Below are 15,847 nucleotides of genomic sequence, written 5' to 3' on the forward strand. Positions count from 1 at the left end.
AGTCTGATTTAGAAGTTGTTCTCCTCATGGGCATCAAAACATGTCCCCGAAAAGACAAGGATTTTTGACATTGCCATCTTTGTTTGGGACATTTTATCCTCATAACGTAGGGTTTACATGGTGAACTATCCCTTTAATTTTGCACTTGCAGCAAATTCAAATGCTTTCTCATTGGATCTCCCAGCGTTGTAACATGTGTGATCTGCCCGTGAGTATTTGTTCTGAGCTTGCTGCATTATTATTGCTCCGAGCTTATAAACGGTTCACACAGCATAGCTCAAACAAATAGTGTGGTTTCGTTTCACTTTCGTTTGCCATTTGATGTTTCTCGTATGCAACAAAAATGGCAGCTCTTATCAGTTGCACTAGTGACCAGTTTTTGAAACAGACATCACAATGTCTTGAATAAATACAAATACTGTGAAAAAACACTTTTTTGCCTCTTCAGTTACACATAGGTCTACATCAAGATATATCGTAGATCAAATAGTCTGGCAATGAATAGAGTAGGCCATTTCAGAACCACTGTATCACGATACCATTGATATGATGGACAAAATTGTATTGTAGTTGCGAGTACACCAGAGTCCTATGCAATTATTCTTGCCTCACTAAATTCCGCAAAGTGTCCTCCTTTTTGGTGTTATGGAAATGGCCACCCTAATCAAAGCATGCATACCTCTTTTACGCAGCATACACACGGTTTTGTACATTTTAACCAATTAATGGAAACATTCTAAAATGCTTTCTACACAATCTAAATAATTTGTATTAAAAAGGTATTTTAAAGCGCCCAAGATCATAATACCGTGCATGTTCATTACCGTGATATATCGTATAACCGTATATCGTAGGGCTGGGCGATATATCGATATAAAAAAATATATCGATATATTTTTAGACGCGATATGGAATTAGGCCATGTCGCATATATCGATATAGTTCAAATTTGCACTGCTCCCCGCGCCACCGCGCCTCCTCTTCGAGGGGGGGAGGGGGCAGGCACAGAGCCACTCTTCAACAAACATGGAGGAAGCAACTACGTCTGCGGAGCGCGCGGAGGAATTGGTTCGTAAAAGAAAAAGCAGTGGCTCAGTAATTTTAAGATGGTTCGGATTCAAAGTATCAGATGAGCAACAACTTCACGTTATTTGTAGGGAGTGCAATAAACAAGTTACAGCCAGGGGTGGAAGCACTACAAATCTTTTTCACCACCTAAAACAGTGGCACAAACTGCAGCACGAAGAGTCTTTGAAACTGCGCACTGCAGAAGCCACAGCCGCAAGCCATCGACAACCCGGAAAAGCTCCAGCCCCGAAACAAAGCTCACTGCAAACTTCATTTTCCCGCAATGTGCCTTATGAAAAGAAAAGTGTCAAGTGGTGTACTATAACTAAAGCGGTGTCCTATCACATTGCTAAAGATATGTCCCCGTTGCAACTGTGGAACAAGTCGGATTCCAAAAGCTAGTGAAAACTATGGACCCGAGATATGAGCTTCCCAGTCGCAACTACTTTGCACGAGAAACACTGCCACAAATGTACACTGAAATCAGACAGAGCCTTGCTGACCAGCTCGCTAACGTGACCCATTTTGCGTGACCACATACCAGCGATATGTGGTCGAGCAGGACGTGTGAGCCTTACATGAGCGTGACAGTTCACTTCATTCAAGACTGGGAGATGAAAACAGTGTGTCTGTAACAGTAATGCGGCCCTTAAGTTACTAGGGTTTGTCATATTCTTTTGTAATGTTCGTTATTTGCATCTGTGGATTTGTTAGAAAGGAGAATAAAATCTGTTATTGGATTTTAATAAGCCATTTATAGTTGTAAAACTAAAAAATTGTGATATTGTACTTTTCTCATCTAAATATATTTATTTTGGAAAAAGATTGGCCTATTTTATTTTATAGGCTATTTTTAAGATATTAGTTTTTTTTTTAAATGTGCACCTTATGGAGCTTTGATTTAAAAAAAGGTACTCCTGTCCTATTGTTATACAGTATTTTTTTTTTACATTTTATTGTTATTTGAACAGCTGAGCATTTAATTATGAACCAGGTGAAGAAACCTGTTTACTATTTATTCATTTGATTTTGCAACTTTTCACTGAAATGGCCGGTTTCAATAAAACTACTTGTGACATCATATTTGGCTTTGACTTTGACTGAACATTTGCTCTCACTTTGCGGAAAAAATATCGGGATATATATTGTATATCGATATTCAGCCGAAATATATCGGGATATGACTTTTTGTCCATATCGCCCAGCCCTAGTATATATCGGCTAGTGTTGTCAAAAGTACCGACTGTGATTTTCACAGAGCGCTTACACAGATACACACGGGAGCGTTTGAATACAGGCGCCTATCAGCCTACCGGTCTGCTGGTCAACGCCTGCTTGTGCTTTCAGACGCTCCCGCTTTCAAAACACTTTCAAACACTTCCGTGTGCTTTCAAATGCTCCTGTGCGTTGATCATTGTAGCCAATCACAGACACATCCGATGAGCGCATGAGCACAATGGCCAGTCAGAGGCGTTTACGATTCCAGCTCAACAGCGCTCAAATGCGTCACATTTTAAACATTTCAGTACCGAATTGGTATCGCGGTCGGTACTTTTGACAACACTAATATCGGCACATGTCTAGCATCTATCTGCGGGTACCACATAAACACGGTACTCTGTACTTTTGTTTTTTTAGCACAGACTGGTACCAGTAGTACTGATACATTTGACAACTCTAAGAAGGCAAGACAGTTACTGCTGTTGTACAGATGCTTTAGAGGGGGTTTACAGAACAAAGCTGTAACTGAGAGGTGTGGAAGGGGAATTCGACTGCAACTGCTTCTTACACTTCCCAGTGTGCCGTTACTATGCCGGTGGCACTCATGTGGCTTCTTTTCGCCATGGCAACCACGACTACACTAACAACCAATTAAAGGAAAAACAGCTGTTTCTATACATAGGCACAGGTACGATTGATCTCATAGATCACACATGAACGTTTACTCTATAACGTTTGTGCACAAACCTGACCATGAAAGACTTGATTGTACTGTTCACACACACATTCATGCTCGCATGAGTCTTTTTCTCACTTTAGTCGAAATCCCAGAGAGAGTGTGCTAAATATAGGAGTTTCTTGACATCATAGATTAAGAGGAACTGCAGGTTTGACAGTGATGTAGTAACGTACACTCAGTTCAGTTTGAAAGCCTATTGTGTTGCTTGGAGTGTAACGTTCACTTAACTGACAAATAGGTGACTGGCACATTTACAAGTGTTTCACTCATTTAGAGAATGAGACATCTCCTTTCTCATCATTTAATTATTCAAAGCAAGTCAAGCAAAATAAGTTAAAGCTGTCCGTTACTGTTCAGTCAGACAGTTTTGCACTAGACAACAAATAATCTTCTATTAATGACAGACTGATATATCAGCCAGACCTGTTAGGCTATGTTCAGACTGCAGGTAAACGTGGTCCAAGTCTGATTTATGCGAATCATATCTGTGTGTGAGCAGCTAAAAATCTGATATTTTCCATTTTTATTTGGGCCACTTCCATATGTTGTCTTAAATCCAGTACATGTCAGATACTCTAGAACAGGGTTCCTCAAATCTTACCCTGGAGATCCAATGCGCTGCAGAGTTTAGCTTGTTTGATTAGGGTTGGAGCTAAACTCTGCAGCGCATTGGACCTCCAGGGTAAGATTTGAGGAACCCTGCTCTAGAAGATCAACATTAGTCACAATTATGCACTCATCATAGGAGTAACTTCAAAGATTTTAAATACCCAAAGTTATCAAGACAGTCGAAAAAGGTAGCCAGTGGAAGAACAGTGATGTGTCAGAACTTTTGCATTGATAGAATTCATCTTCCAGAATCTGGCAGTAAGTTTTGAGAGTTCATTTTTAGTCCATCTCTGCAAAACGGACTTCAGGATGGACTACAATGAACTCCCAAAACGTACTGCCAGATTCTGGAAGATGAATTCTTCAAACAGTGGTGCAAGAGGATGTGGTGCTTGTCCTTCAAGAGTCACTCTCAACCTATAAAACCTAAAAAAAGTCTTCATGAATTTTACAACACTTCAGCTTGTGATTCTTATCTAGTGGGGGTCATTTTTTAGGATTCTTTACCTAACTGAAGTCTCTGAGATCCTGACACCTTGCACTTCTGGAGACTCCAGGTTAAGGTTACAGTTCTGTAAAATGGTGGCGCTGGAGACTAAAGGGTTCCTGATGGTTTCACACTTAATTCTTCACCTTAATTCTTAATTATTTTGCAGTTAACAGGTGTCTTTTCTTCACCACCTGTTTTCGTCTGACCCTGCTGACCCAATGAGCATTTCACTGTCCAATGGTCTTTCCTTAACTGCAATGTCTAGTATTGCATTCGTACTGTATCCTTCTCATGGGCATTCAATAATTTTTTACTTTTCAGTCGGAGTTAAATCTCTTTTCTGGCTCAATTTATCTGTAAAAGAAAATGTGCCTAATAATCTGCACACCTGAATATAAGATGTTTTTTATTTCCAGTCTTCGTGAACAATTATATGTCACTTATACATTATTAAATACTTAATTAATAGTAGTTATAGTAATTAGGATTACTGTGGTTTGGAATTGGTCAAATGTACCTGGAAAAAAAAAATTATCAGAAAATCAACGTGCCTAATAATTCTGCACACAGTGTGTATATATTTTTTTATATACATATTAATTAGGGATGCCACAATTCTCAATATAATATTGAACCGTTCGGTACGGCATTCACGGTTCAATACGCGCTTGTGAATTGCGTTTTTTATTCGGTTTCGCACTTAATTATTTTTCTACAAATTCTATCATTTGCCTCCATCCCAATATACTGAACAACGCGATATACATTCACATCACACGTTAGTGGTAGAGTTATACTCACGGAACACTATAGTTATTCACAATCACGAACGTTCATTATTTGCATGCGTTTTAAAGCCTTGCGGGTTTCATTCGCGTGCGCGGTTTTTACATGCGCTTTTCACAGCGCGCGCACTAAAAGCCTGTCAAACACGTGATTACTGGACTAAGTAGTCTTACTGCGCTAATACTGTATATACACACAAGGTTAACATAAACACAGTCGGTTATGTCTAAAGTGAAAGTAAAATCGCAATCGTGTCTGTATATCAGATGCACGGAGGTCTTAAATTGACAGCAGCAGTAGTGAACACGCGGTCCTTAAAGGGACAGTTCACCTATAAAATTATGTCATTATTTACTCACTCTAATATTGTTCCAAACCTGTATTCATTTCTCGATGACAGAATTTTCATTTTTGAGTGAAATATCCCTTTTATGTCAATACAACAACAAAAGACAAAGAGAAAATCACTCACTGCTCTTGACTGAAAAACTAATACAGTAGCTAAGAATCAGTGTATTCATAGTGAAGTCTATGTAGTGTTTTATTTTTACATTCATTCGTTCAATTTCATACTTAAATGCTGCTGTACAGCTCTGAGCTGCCAGTGTAAATCTTTATATACATTTATTTTATATTATCCAATACACTAGGAATGTGTACAAGGGTTTTTTTAAAGTAAAGTTTTAAGTTTAAGTAAGGTTTTTCAATTCTTTTAAGTAAAATAAAGAAAGAGTATTGCAATAAAAAATATTTTTTTTTTCTCTTTAACCTCTTGCTGTTCCTGTCGCCTAAGAATAGAATAACAAAAAATGCATGTGATAAGCCATCAGAACCGAACCGAAAACCGTGGTTAAAAACCGAGGTATGTATTGAACCGTGGACTAACTGTATTGTTGCAGCCCTAATATATAATATATATATGCATAATTTGCAATAAAATGTAATAGATATTTTATATACATATAATCAACTTTTCGAAAATGAGTAGTTTTCATAGACCGTAAAAAAATATGGACGACGCGACTTCATTGACTTCCGCTGACCAGAGTTGAAGCTTTCGGAGGCCGCACACAAAGCTGACATCTTGGGACAGAAGGCGTTTCTCAATGTCAAGGAAGGATCCTCGGAAGCCAGAATTCCGAGGATGCTACGTCATCCACGTCCGTCGAAGGGCTGTTCCAATGTCGAGGATCCTCGGAATTTCAACCAAGGTCTGAGTCCTTCGTTCGAAAAATATACCATATACAGGAAAGGATGCATACGAGTAGACTTCGCGCTCTCAAATCACCCACAATCCTATGCGCGCAGCTTTGCTATCTTGTTCAAAAAATACAAAATATCGGACGTTGGCGGAGTCGGAGCGTTAACGGGGCAATATGCTTTCAAGTGTAAGTATTTACGTAACCAAACATTTGTTATAACCGTAGTAAATATAAGTAAAGTTTAACTTTTAAATGCCAGTACAAATAACAATCGTATTGATATTATACAAATTACGTTATTGATGGCTAACGGACCTTTTCACTGACGTAATGAGGCTGACGTGCACTTGCTAGCCTGTTCCATTTACCTGTTCTCCGAATGCTAAAGAGGAGCCTAGCCTAGCCTCTGAAGGAAGTGACTTGGAAGGATCAGTCCTGCAGAGGAAGGATCCTTGACATTGAGAAACACCTAGAGTCTGCGCAGTAGCGATCTCGGGACCGGAGTTGCGCAGTAGAGAGCAGGAAGTAGAGGCGCGATTATCAAAAGCCCGCCCACACTCTCGCAGATGCAGGACAATTCATTATAATGGTGTGAAATAAACAGTTATGGAAATGTAGAAATGAAAGCTAAAGCTCCAATCTCCTCCCCAAAAAAGTCTGTTAGTGCCTCAGTGACAACTTCACTCAGAGAAGCCGTCAATCTCAGCTGTCAATCATGACGTCACACCCCCCGTTTTTATAGTATCAAATAACTCACTAAAACTAAACTTATTTAAAAAACGAACACTTTAAATGAAATCATTGTGATAAAAACTGCCTAAAATGACAAAGCATCTTTAGGAAACAATTATTTGAAGTGTAATTGAATTGTTTAGTGTGTCTCACCTCCATTCTAATACATAGAGGGGTGGGGTTTATGAGCTATACTGGGACCAACCACCGGGGGGCGAACGAGGCGCGGAGGCTTCAGTTTCTGAGAGGAGAACTACAGGCTTGGTAGTTTTATATTTCTCCATTTTTAATTTGATTATGCCGTTTGCAATGCTTCATGGGATTGTAGTCCTATCCCTCATTAAACCCGTTAAGCACACAGTACCTTTTTGCCTGATTTTTGTAGTTTTTCTGAAGTTCGTAGTGTGAATGTGATTCAACTCGTAGCTGACTGGCTTGGTTCGTGGCTTACAACTCTTTAACAAAGACTATTTTAAAATCTTTAAGGGGAAAAAAAACATGACAAAAAAAACAACAACAACTTGCAGAACTGAAAAAATGGATGGGCACTGTTGCACAGTGTTGCATATTATATATTATATAAGTTTTTTTTACAGTACAGTACTGACTTTTGGTCAAAATAATTTCTATAGGGTCGTATATATGCGAAATTGTCAAATTGTTATTTAGCCATCCCAGCACAGTTAGCAAAAAGTCAACAATATGAAACTTTTTAAAAACAAAACTAACTTTTCTTGAAATTCCCATATAAAGTAATAAATGATGATTTGATACTTGCTCAAGAATTACAGTCACCGCCTGGTAAAATTAAATTAACTTGTATTGACTAGAAGAAAGAAAAAAAAAAATCACCCGAAACACTTTAGATTTATAACAGTTACACTAAATCGGCACTATACATTCTGAGGTATCTTCACTTCTTATTAAATACAGAATGATTTCCAATTCAAAATCCTACGCGAGATCGTTCAGATTGATAAAGCGCTGATTGATTCAGTCAGTCGTCATAGCAACAGGCAATCAGAAACGTGCCCCTCCCCCCGCTACTCGAGGACTGACGCACCTGACGCACGCAGCACCTGTGCGTGACAGCTGTGCCACAATTGCGTGACGCAAAAGAGCAAGTGAGTCAGGAGGATCTTCCACATACGGCGTATGATCGCCGGAAAAAAACCCAAAACCCTAACCAAACTGTGTGGTTGCTACGCCCAAACGTACATGAGCAGTAAATGGCTCAATTGAAAAGCTTATTCATACCTTGAGAAGCAGTTGACTAACTGACCAAGGACTTTTGCTAAGCTATGAAATGTTTTGTGCTGACGGCGGACGTAACAAAGTTACACCGAGGCAATACGTCATAGTACGGAATAGATAATCCTTAATCGCTCTGAAAATATCAAGAGCGACGTACCTGTAGTTCCGATTTCCATTCATGAGGTCTCTGTCCGGATTCTAGCCGGCTCCGGGGGATCAAATGCCGGCTGAAGGGTGTTTGTTTAAAGCCGCTGAATATCCTACAACCCGACTCCTACCGCGGGTGTTGAAGCGGGCCGCTCGGAGGCTGTGCTCTGGTCGGAGGTCCACCCAACCAGCACCGAGTCAATCAACCAAAAGTCACGAACTCCCCCCGTGTCTCCTTCCGTACGTCGAAGATCCGTAATTGCTACCAGCTGACAAGCCAAAAGACTCCGGGGAAAATATTTTTAACAGCCGTCGCGAATAGAGTTTGTCAGGAGCCTCGAACCCTTCGCAGTGTCTTCTAAAGTCACAATCTCTTATCATTTAAAGACATACACACATATATGAGGCTTATGGCTTAATATCCATCGCTGAGGCGAAATTGTGTCTTTTATCCCAGTCGCTTAGACCGAGTTTGCCAGCGGCCGTTGACGTCTCATCAACTCTGTCGGTGTGTTACCGGTTTGCCTTGGGTTTACCATCTCTGTACAGTCAGGTTATGTTGCCAGATCGGTACTAAAACAAGCAAGCTGGCCTGATTAAACTAACTCGGAATAAGCGACTTGCATCTCCAAAATCAGCCTAAATAAGTTTATTTGTGTTTTTTATAACTTTGTTGTGGAAATAAGCCAGCAAACCCTAATCGCCAATTCCTATAAACGAGTCAAGCGACTTTGTACAGCAACAAGCGAAAGGCTATATTGAAATGCGTAAAATACGCAGACATGGCAACACCGAATCAGGGAGACCCACAGGAAATGCCAAACGCAGGAAACACCGTCACTTCCTAGATAATGTCATGTATTTCACCCCCCTTTTACTGTTAATTTGTTTAAGAACATAGATTTTTTTTACACTAACTCTCTATAAAAGCATTTTATAGAAGCAAGTGAAGAAAGCATTTTGTATGAATATTTAAAATTGTATTATGGATGTATAAAGTATTTTAAGTTTCAAAGTATTTTTTAAAAATAAAAAAAGACTTTGTTCTATATCAAATATAATTTTTAGGGCCGTCTATTTTTAGTTACGTGGCTGTTGTTCCTTTTTTATTCTATTTATTTTAAATTTAGCTCCTTTCTCTGTTCATCACGTTTAGTGATCATCATTGTGGTTATCTTTTTTATGTTTTTGTACATTTTAAATAATCATATATAAAAAAAATAAAAATAAAAAAAAACTTCATGTAGAAAAAAAAAACATTTATTTTAAAACCATCAGTTTACTATGCGGTCTACAGATGGCAGCAGTGCGCTTAGCATATATGTCATTTCCAGAGAGGAAGACTGTACTGGGATGTGTTCTGCACTATAAACGTAAGAACAGTAAATTCATAATTTTGTCCTATGATCGATCAAATAAATAGGCATTCATTTAAATATGAAAGATTACTTAATTTGGGAACAAATCAATGACTTACATCGTTACTTATCCATGTAAATGCAGCTAGTATTCAGATCAATAACTCAAACTTTATGTAAACATTTAGTAGCTCACCATCATGTCAAGTATTCTACTGCCCAGGTAAACAAGTGTAATGCAGGGTCAGTTCTTGGTCAATAACTTTTTCATGTTTTTTGAATCTTCCATATTTGTCAGTCCAGTCCATAGTTTTATATGTATTTTATTTGTTGACAGTTTTGACTAGGATTAATTATTCCTAATGCATGCCATAATGTTTCAGAGGGATGGATAAAATCATAACCTGTTTCAACAAGTGCCCGGATGCTTCTGTCCGTCTCATCTGTTTTCCCTGGGCAGGTGGAGGCTCTATCCACTATGCTCGCTGGGCCAAAGCACTCAATAGCTCTATTGAAGGTAAAGGTGAACGTATAATAGATATGCACATGCACCGATACAAAATTTCACTTAGAGCCTGCTTTAAAGGGTTAGTTCACCTATAAATGAAAATTCTTTCATCATTTACTCAACCTCATGTTGTTCCAAACTCTTAAGACTTTCGTTCATCTTTGGAACACAAATTAAGATATTTTTAAAGAAATCTGAGAGCTCTCTGTCCCTCCATTAACAGTCCACGCAACTACCACTTTGATGCTTCAAAAAGTTCATAAAGAGATCGTAAAACAATCCATATGAATCGAGCTGTTTAGTCAAAATTGAAATTAAGCTTTTATTCACATATAAACATTCATCAACTCACACATCAGTTGTGGTAAACGATAGGGCTGGGACAATAAATTGATGCATCGCGATTCTTCAAACTATTCTGGATCGATTTTGAGCTTAGTTTTTTACAGCAGATGATGCTGTGTGCTTTAAAAACAGCCGTTTGAGCACATTTCAAGAGCTTCCGCAAGAACCAATGAGGTTAATTCTCCTGTTACGCAGCACGTTTGAGCTTCCATAAGAACCAATGAGGTTCATTCTCATGTTACGCAGCACGTTTGAGCTTCTGCAAGAACCAATGAGGTTCATTCTTGTGTTACGCAGCACGTTTGAGCTTCCATAAGAACAAATGAGGTTCATTCTTGTGTGTTACGCAGCACGTTTGAGCTTCTGCAAGAACCAATGAGGTTAATTCTTGTGTTACGTAGCACGTTTGAGCTTCTGCAAGAACCAATGAGGTTCATTCTTGTGTTATGCAGCACGTTTGAGCTTCCATAAGAACCAATGAGGTTCATTCTCGTGTGTTACGCAGCACGTTTGAGCTTCCACAAGAACCAATGAGGTTCATTCTCGTGTGTTACACAGCATGCTTGAGCTTCTGCAAGAACCAATGAGGTTCATTCTCGTGTGTTACACAACATGTTTGAGTTTCCGCAAGAACCAATGAGGTTCATTCTCGTGTTCGTTTGAGCTTCTGCAAGAACCAATGAGGTTCATTCTCGTGTGTTACACAACATGTTTGAGTTTCCGCAAGAACCAATGAGGTTCATTCTCGTGTGTTACACAACATGTTTGAGTTTCCGCAAGAACCAATGAGGTTCATTCTCGTGTGTTACGCAGCACGTTTGAGCTTCCACAAGAACCAATGAGGTTCATTCTCGTGTGTTGCACAACATGTTTGAGTTTCCGCAAGAACCAATGAGGTTCATTCTCGTGTTCGTTTGAGCTTCTGCAAGAACCAATGAGGTTCATTCTCGTGTGTTACACAACATGTTTGAGTTTCCGCAAGAACCAAAGAGGTTCATTCTCGTGTGTTACGCAGCACGTTTGAGCTTCCACAAGAACCAATGAGGTTCATTCTCGTGTGTTACACAACATGTTTGAGTTTCTGCATGAACCAATGAGGTTCATTCTCGTGTTACACAGCATGTTTGAGCTTCTGCAAGAACCAATGAGGTTAATTCTCGTGTGTTACACAGCATGTTTGAGCTTCAGCAAGAACCAATGAGGTTCATTCTCGTGTGTTACGCAGCACGGTTGAGTTTCCGCAAGAACCAATGAGGTTCATTCTCGTGTGTTACACAACATGTTTGAGCTTCAGCAAGAACCAATGAGGTTCATTCTCATGTTACGCAGCACGTTTGAGCTTCTGCAAGAACCAATGAGGTTCATTCTCGTGTGTTGCACAGCATGCTTGAGCTTCTGCAAGAACCAATGAGGTTCATTCTCGTGTGTTACACAACATGTTTGAGTTTCCGCAAGAACCAATGAGGTTCATTCTTGTGTGTTACACAACATGTTCGAGCTTCAGCAAGAACCAATGAGGTTCATTCTCATGTTACGCAGCACGTTTGAGCTTCTGCAAGAACCAATGAGGTTAATTCTCGTGTGTTACACAGCATGTTTGAGCTTCTGCAAGAACCAATGAGGTTCATTCTTGTGTTATGTAGCACGTTTGAGCTTCCACAAGAACCAATGAGGTTCATTCTCGTGTGTTACGCAACATGTTTGAGTTTCCGCAAGAACCAATGAGGTTCATTCTCGTGTTCGTTTGAGCTTCTGCAAGAACCAATGAGGTTCATTCTCGTGTGTTACACAACATGTTTGAGTTTCCGCAAGAACCAAAGAGGTTCATTCTCGTGTGTTACGCAGCACGTTTGAGCTTCCACAAGAACCAATGAGGTTCATTCTCGTGTGTTACACAACATGTTTGAGTTTCTGCATGAACCAATGAGGTTCATTCTCGTGTTACACAGCATGTTTGAGCTTCTGCAAGAACCAATGAGGTTAATTCTCGTGTGTTACACAGCATGTTTGAGCTTCAGCAAGAACCAATGAGGTTCATTCTCGTGTGTTACGCAGCACGGTTGAGTTTCCGCAAGAACCAATGAGGTTCATTCTCGTGTGTTACACAACATGTTTGAGCTTCAGCAAGAACCAATGAGGTTCATTCTCATGTTACGCAGCACGTTTGAGCTTCTGCAAGAACCAATGAGGTTCATTCTCGTGTGTTGCACAGCATGCTTGAGCTTCTGCAAGAACCAATGAGGTTCATTCTCGTGTGTTACACAACATGTTTGAGTTTCCGCAAGAACCAATGAGGTTCATTCTCGTGTGTTACACAACATGTTCGAGCTTCAGCAAGAACCAATGAGGTTCATTCTCATGTTACGCAGCACGTTTGAGCTTCTGCAAGAACCAATGAGGTTAATTCTCGTGTGTTACACAGCATGTTTGAGCTTCTGCAAGAACCAATGAGGTTCATTCTTGTGTTATGTAGCACGTTTGAGCTTCCACAAGAACCAATGAGGTTCATTCTCGTGTGTTACGCAACATGTTTGAGCTTCAGCAAGAACCAATGAGGTTCATTCTCGTGTGTTACACAGCATGCTTGAGCTTCTGCAAGAACCAATGAGGTTAATTCTCGTGTGTTGCACAGCATGTTTGAGCTTCAGCAAGAACCAATGAGGTTCATTCTCGTGTTCGTTTGAGCTTCTGCAAGAACCACTGAGAACCAAACCGCTCAATTCATATGGATTAGTTTTACGATCTTTTTATGAACTTTTTGAAGCCTCAAAGTGGTAGTTGCGTGGACTGTCAATCGAGGGACAGAAATCGCTCCGATTTCATTAAAAATATTGATGAACTTTTGATGAACTCAAGATGAATGAAAGTCTTACGGGTTTTGCAGAATTTTCATCCTAATTTAATTGATTGTTCATATATTTTCAGTATACTCAGTTAGACTGCCAGGAAGAGAAGGGAGAACCAAAGAACCATGTTGGCAAAATATGCAGGAAATCGTTGATGAGGTCACAGGTGTGATACTTCCTCAACTCAAAGAAAAGCCATTTGCACTTTTCGGACATAGGTAGTTTTTAAACTTTCGTGACCGATTTTTAAAAAAAGGTATATAATCTCCTGATCCTGGTGTGTAGGGTCAGGACAGTGACCACATAATAATGCAAATGTATATATTTTTTTTCTGTAGTTTTGGAGCTATGACCTGCTTTGCCTTTGCCGAGCATGTAAAGAAAGTCTACAACCTTGAGCCGATTCACATGTTTCTCTCTGGAGCCTCTGCACCATATGTAAGTGTGATCTTTTGTGTCAATTGTGAATGGAACAGAAAATTATGAGAAAACCGCCAGAACCATTTGTCACATGAAAACATACATGAAGTTTTGTTTTGTTGCAAATGTGTGATTTCTTTATTAAGATTATTCTTTTGTGTATAAATGTATTTAAATGTATATTAATGTCATAAAATTACATTTTCTGTAAGTCTGAGATGAGACTGCAGGCGCCCAAAAGAAGTAATTTGTCAGATCAAGAGTTTCTTATGTGGGTAACTTCTATCGGGGGCACACCACCAGAGATACTGGCCAACGCGGAGCTCGCCAAACTCTTCTTGCCTGCTCTGAAAGCAGACCTCTGTGTAGTGGACAACTATAGGTGGGTTTTTGAAAGTCCTGTTTTAAAAGTCTTTCCTTAGTGTAAAAAACATATGTAGCATGAGAACCTACATCTTTACTATATAATCGGTTCGGCAGGTGCAACAAACCATCAACACCTTTCCTATCATGTCCAGTATCATGCTTTGATGGAAAAGATGATGCACCCCATGACTTACAAGGCAAGTCTGACAGACCAAAGTTTTTACAAACTAAAACAATGTTGCAACAGCATGGTTTTGGTTTTATAAAACTCTGAACAAACTGGTTATTTGTTCAACTTAATAATAATCACGTCATGAATTTAATCTTTCTCTAAGCTTTAGATTCATGTGCAAGTCTTGTATTGTGTCTCGTTTGCTTTACAGCTTGGAAAAACATGACGAGTGGTGACTTCACTGTGCAGATGCTTCCTGGATCTCACTTTTACTTGAAAGAAGCAGCGAATGAAAAATATATACTGGACCACATCACAAAACATCTTGAGACAGCGGAGATGGACTATCTGTAAAAATTTACTCATCATTCATATGCACTGATGTAACACGGTTTCTTGTGAAAAAAAATATTAGAACAGACAGAGAGTAAACCAATTATTGCCAGAAGTAATCAATCATTCCATTAATCAAACAATGAAACATTCATGACCAATATATGATGATTATATATAAACCTATGTATAGAGATATAGTAATTTTAGTGGATAAAAAAGCTCCCATATGAAAATAATCAAGTATTTTATCAAATATTTGTATGAAATAAAACCGACTGAGCCAGTTGCTTCATGTTTGCTTCAAAAATGACTCTTCCTATTGATGTTTGTTTTTTTTGTTGTAGTTTTTTATTTATTTCCTGACACTTTTTTTAAATTATTTTTTCAAAAGATGGGTGGTTGCCACGGCTTTTTTGACAAGGTGTTGTGTGAAGAAAATGGCATTGGGCTATTTTTGGCCTACTTTTGACTGGCCATTGAGCTACTTTTGTTGCACAGACCTGGCAACACTGATACGATTAAACAAGAGACGAGTGGTCATAGACTGTGTCAGATGATGACACTATTCAATGAGTGAGTAATTGTTGCGCGTTGCTATGCTATTTAATATTTAATTATTGAATAAGCTGCGGTTGCGTCGCCCAGTTACCAGGAGACCCCCTTACCGTGTTTCCTGCCCTCACAACAGCAGACAAACAACACATCTGAAAGTTTCATCCGTCTCGGTAAGTCATATAAATGTTTTTTGGCGGCTTACAAATAACATGTACATTAACATGTTTTATGTATATGAATATGCAAGTCAAAGTTAATATTTTAGGTGCTGAATTCCATCTAAGGTTTCCACATAACTTTTTAGCAGTTTGCTTTAATAGCCCTGCTGTGTGACATCAATTTTCAATTTAGTATCAATCAATTACAAATATTCAACATAGTCTCTCATTTACGAGGTCATGCAAAGTAAATTAAGACGTTTGATGAAGTATATATCATCTATCTATCTGTCTGTCTGTCTGTCTGTCTGTCTATCTATCATCTAAAATTATGTTTGTGTTTTATCATTCAGATTATTTTTAAATCAAATGCATGAATAAAACGGTGTATTAATTGTTCATTTGCATTATTATTATTTTTATTATTTATCCTCAAATTCACTCCGGTGATTGTCTAAACTCATTTTGGTTTTATATAAACAGCCACAGAGGCAAAAAGATTGGCTTCAATGTTCTCTAAATTCAGTCTGGTGAT

General features: G+C 38.9%; 3 protein-coding genes across 7 annotated transcripts in view; 2 read left to right on the forward strand and 1 right to left on the reverse strand.

Annotated features, from left to right (window-relative positions):
* The window catches only part of ago3b (argonaute RISC catalytic component 3b), a 27,993-nt gene extending 19,598 nt beyond the window's left edge, over positions 1-8,395 (reverse strand). For both annotated transcript variants that reach the window (XM_079828698.1, XM_079828697.1), the window contains exon 1: positions 8,259-8,395. In XM_079828698.1, the coding sequence (XP_079684824.1) occupies positions 8,259-8,277 (19 nt within the window). In that variant the 5' untranslated portion in view covers positions 8,278-8,395. The remainder of the gene's footprint in view (positions 1-8,258) is intronic.
* The window catches only part of LOC307133598 (craniofacial development protein 2-like), a 1,416,430-nt gene that overhangs the window by 175,196 nt on the left and 1,225,387 nt on the right, over positions 1-15,847 (forward strand). The window lies entirely within an intron of this gene.
* Positions 8,163-15,711, forward strand: olah (oleoyl-ACP hydrolase). Of its 4 annotated transcripts, none has more exons than XM_079828726.1 (8): positions 9,568-9,621; positions 9,795-9,849; positions 9,990-10,123; positions 13,385-13,523; positions 13,644-13,743; positions 13,938-14,107; positions 14,206-14,288; positions 14,475-14,901. In XM_079828726.1, exons 1-8 carry the CDS (start codon positions 9,570-9,572, stop codon positions 14,615-14,617), a joined length of 876 nt encoding a protein of 291 aa, XP_079684852.1. In that variant the 5' UTR covers positions 9,568-9,569; the 3' UTR covers positions 14,618-14,901. The 4 variants fall into 4 exon arrangements, with proteins under 4 accessions (XP_079684851.1, XP_079684854.1, XP_079684852.1 ...); XM_079828727.1 differs by having other exon boundaries at positions 9,581-9,621; positions 9,795-9,829; positions 14,475-14,902; XM_079828725.1 differs by lacking the exons at positions 9,568-9,621; positions 9,795-9,849 and adding an exon at positions 8,163-8,488.

This window comes from Gobio gobio, assembly GCF_949357685.1.
Source record: "Gobio gobio genome assembly, chromosome: 11".
Classification (NCBI taxonomy): domain Eukaryota; kingdom Metazoa; phylum Chordata; class Actinopteri; order Cypriniformes; family Gobionidae; genus Gobio; species Gobio gobio.